This window comes from Perkinsus marinus (assembly GCF_000006405.1).
Source record: "Perkinsus marinus ATCC 50983 genomic scaffold scf_1104296965122, whole genome shotgun sequence".
Taxonomy (NCBI): Eukaryota; Perkinsozoa; order Perkinsida; family Perkinsidae; genus Perkinsus; species Perkinsus marinus.
The window spans coordinates 1-2,326 of NW_003204455.1; the positions used below are offsets into that span (position 1 = coordinate 1).

General features: G+C 32.8%; 2 protein-coding genes across 2 annotated transcripts; both read right to left on the reverse strand.

The window, feature by feature from the left end:
• Window positions 1-142: 142 nt before the first annotated feature.
• Pmar_PMAR012137 (conserved hypothetical protein) lies at window positions 143-487 on the reverse strand (the record flags this gene model as incomplete). Its single annotated transcript, XM_002769669.1, has 1 exon — window positions 143-487. A coding segment is annotated over one exon (345 nt), but the record flags the coding sequence as incomplete, so codon positions are not given.
• A 277-nt stretch (window positions 488-764) lies between these two features.
• On the reverse strand, window positions 765-915 carry Pmar_PMAR012138 (hypothetical protein; the record flags this gene model as incomplete). The annotated part of the gene is made up of 1 exon (XM_002769670.1): window positions 765-915. A coding segment is annotated over one exon (151 nt), but the record flags the coding sequence as incomplete, so codon positions are not given.
• Between the last annotated feature and the right edge of the window lie 1,411 nt (window positions 916-2,326).

Consider the following 2,326-nt stretch of genomic DNA (forward strand, 5'->3'; position numbering starts at 1 on the left):
CTCCTTAGTGCTATAATGCCTATTATAACTTCTATAAGGATTATAGTAATAGTCTCGGCTGTGAATGTCCATACCAATTCTTGGAAATATACCTGATATCATATGTTGATGTCGACAATGCTATTGTTATTGTTATTATTACAACTGCTAGGAATATACCCAAACAGAATGTATTATTCATAGATGCTGCACCTTGTAATGTTGATATAGATATAGTAATATGTTTTGAAGTCTTCTTTTGAGCATAACTATAGGCAGCAACTAATTCACTTGCATTACTTGCTAATGGTGCTAGTATGAATGATATATAAAATGGGTTAATACCACTACGTATACCAATCTCATTTAATACATCTACAGCTGGATCTGAGAATATTAATATTAATAATGTACCTGATTCAATTATTATTATGAGTAGTACAATAATAGATATCCCATTAGTACCTATTCCCATCATATATGCAGCCCTTATCTTAATCCTCTTCTGCTGTTCATCAGGGGTTAGATCTGCCAAATCCTCGGGTATATCATCATCATCTTCATCATCATCCTCATCATGTGGTAATGGTGGTAAATGGGTTATGGATTCTGATGCTCTATTACTAGTTAATAAATGTTGTCTTAATACATCCTTATCTAACACAATATAATATTATCCTACACCTCAGTATTACTACTACTACCCTTATAAGTGCTGCCATTATTAAGCAGTGCATGATTAGTAGTAGTAGTATGTCGTATATCCCCAACACTACTACTCCTACTATTATCGAATACTGATGTCCTATCACGATGGAATCTATTTGGATGCTCTCTTGATTCTAGTATATATATTATCATCATAGTAACAAACTCATCAAAATCAATATAACCCGACGTATCAGCATCAGCCTCTTCAAAAAGGGTAGCTAATTCCTAAACAAATACATACCCTATCATACACCCAATAAGTACTACTACTACATCAAATGTAATCCTCTCATGTAGGTCCCTCATTAGCATCTTAAACTCATCAAAATCGATATTATGATCTATCGATGATAATGTTGAGTAGTAGCAGTAGGTATTGTTACAATACTACTACCTCTGTTAACATCATAATACTGAAAGAAAGGTGTTAGTAGCTTCCTCATCTGCCGTATATGTTCTAATGGTATATGATGATTTAATATCATCAATGGCATATCCAACGTAGTAGTAGTTGTTGTTGTTTCCTCTTGTTGTTGTTGTTGATCATTGTTAATAAGTATAATACCATCCATAGCTCCTCTCAATGTGATATGTCCATGTTTAATACCCTCAACTCTAGCATCATTAATAATATCTTCTGCTACTACTGTACTACTCTTATATTGTATATATAGATATATAATAAATGATATAAAACATAGTACCATACCAATACCACTCCATCTATGTTCTAACCCTCTTCTAGCATCATCATCGTATATTCTATTACCCAATAATGCTGGTATCTACTAATATTATTGTTATCTATTATTATAATTAGTCATCATTATTACCTGTATTATCAAGTATAATAAAGTACTTCCCATCATAAAGTAAGCATTAGTACGTACTATTGATCCTACACATATACCAGTACCTATATTCTTACCTTATCATTATCACCACTATATAATACTATTACCTCTTAATGATAGATTATTATGTGGAGTAAGCTTAGACCAGTTAGGATTATCTATTACCAACTCATGATCTGGTGGCCGATACCTATAGGACACTGAGTAGAGTGAGGTGTGGTATGGTAATGATAATGAACATCATTACATAGGTTTGCCATCTATTACATTAACCCTACCACCTAATATGGCAAGAAACCATGGTATAGTAAGTAACATTATAGTAGAACCAGCTAATGCACCTACTCCTACTGATACCTGGTGTTGTGCATCTTCACCTAGACCAGAGAATAATACCATCATAGCATCAGGAACAGCTCCTAATACTGGTAATACTACTGATCCAACCATATTAGATATAGATGGTACTAATAATAATAATTCACTACCATTAGATATACTATTACTAGCCATAAACAATACATAACCATATACCATTGTTAGGAATATTAATTGTAACTCGGTACCTTATAATGATGATAATAATCATATTCATGTAATGCTTTATTACATTCACTAGGAGGTATAAAGAAGCCCCCTCCTGCTACTCCTACTACTCCAGATGTTGTTGTTGCTGACATTATACTGATAATACTATTATTTTTATACTATACCCTAGCATTAACATGAACACAAGTAGTAGTAGTATTATTGTAGCTTAATATCTAAGCCTCTTAACTAGC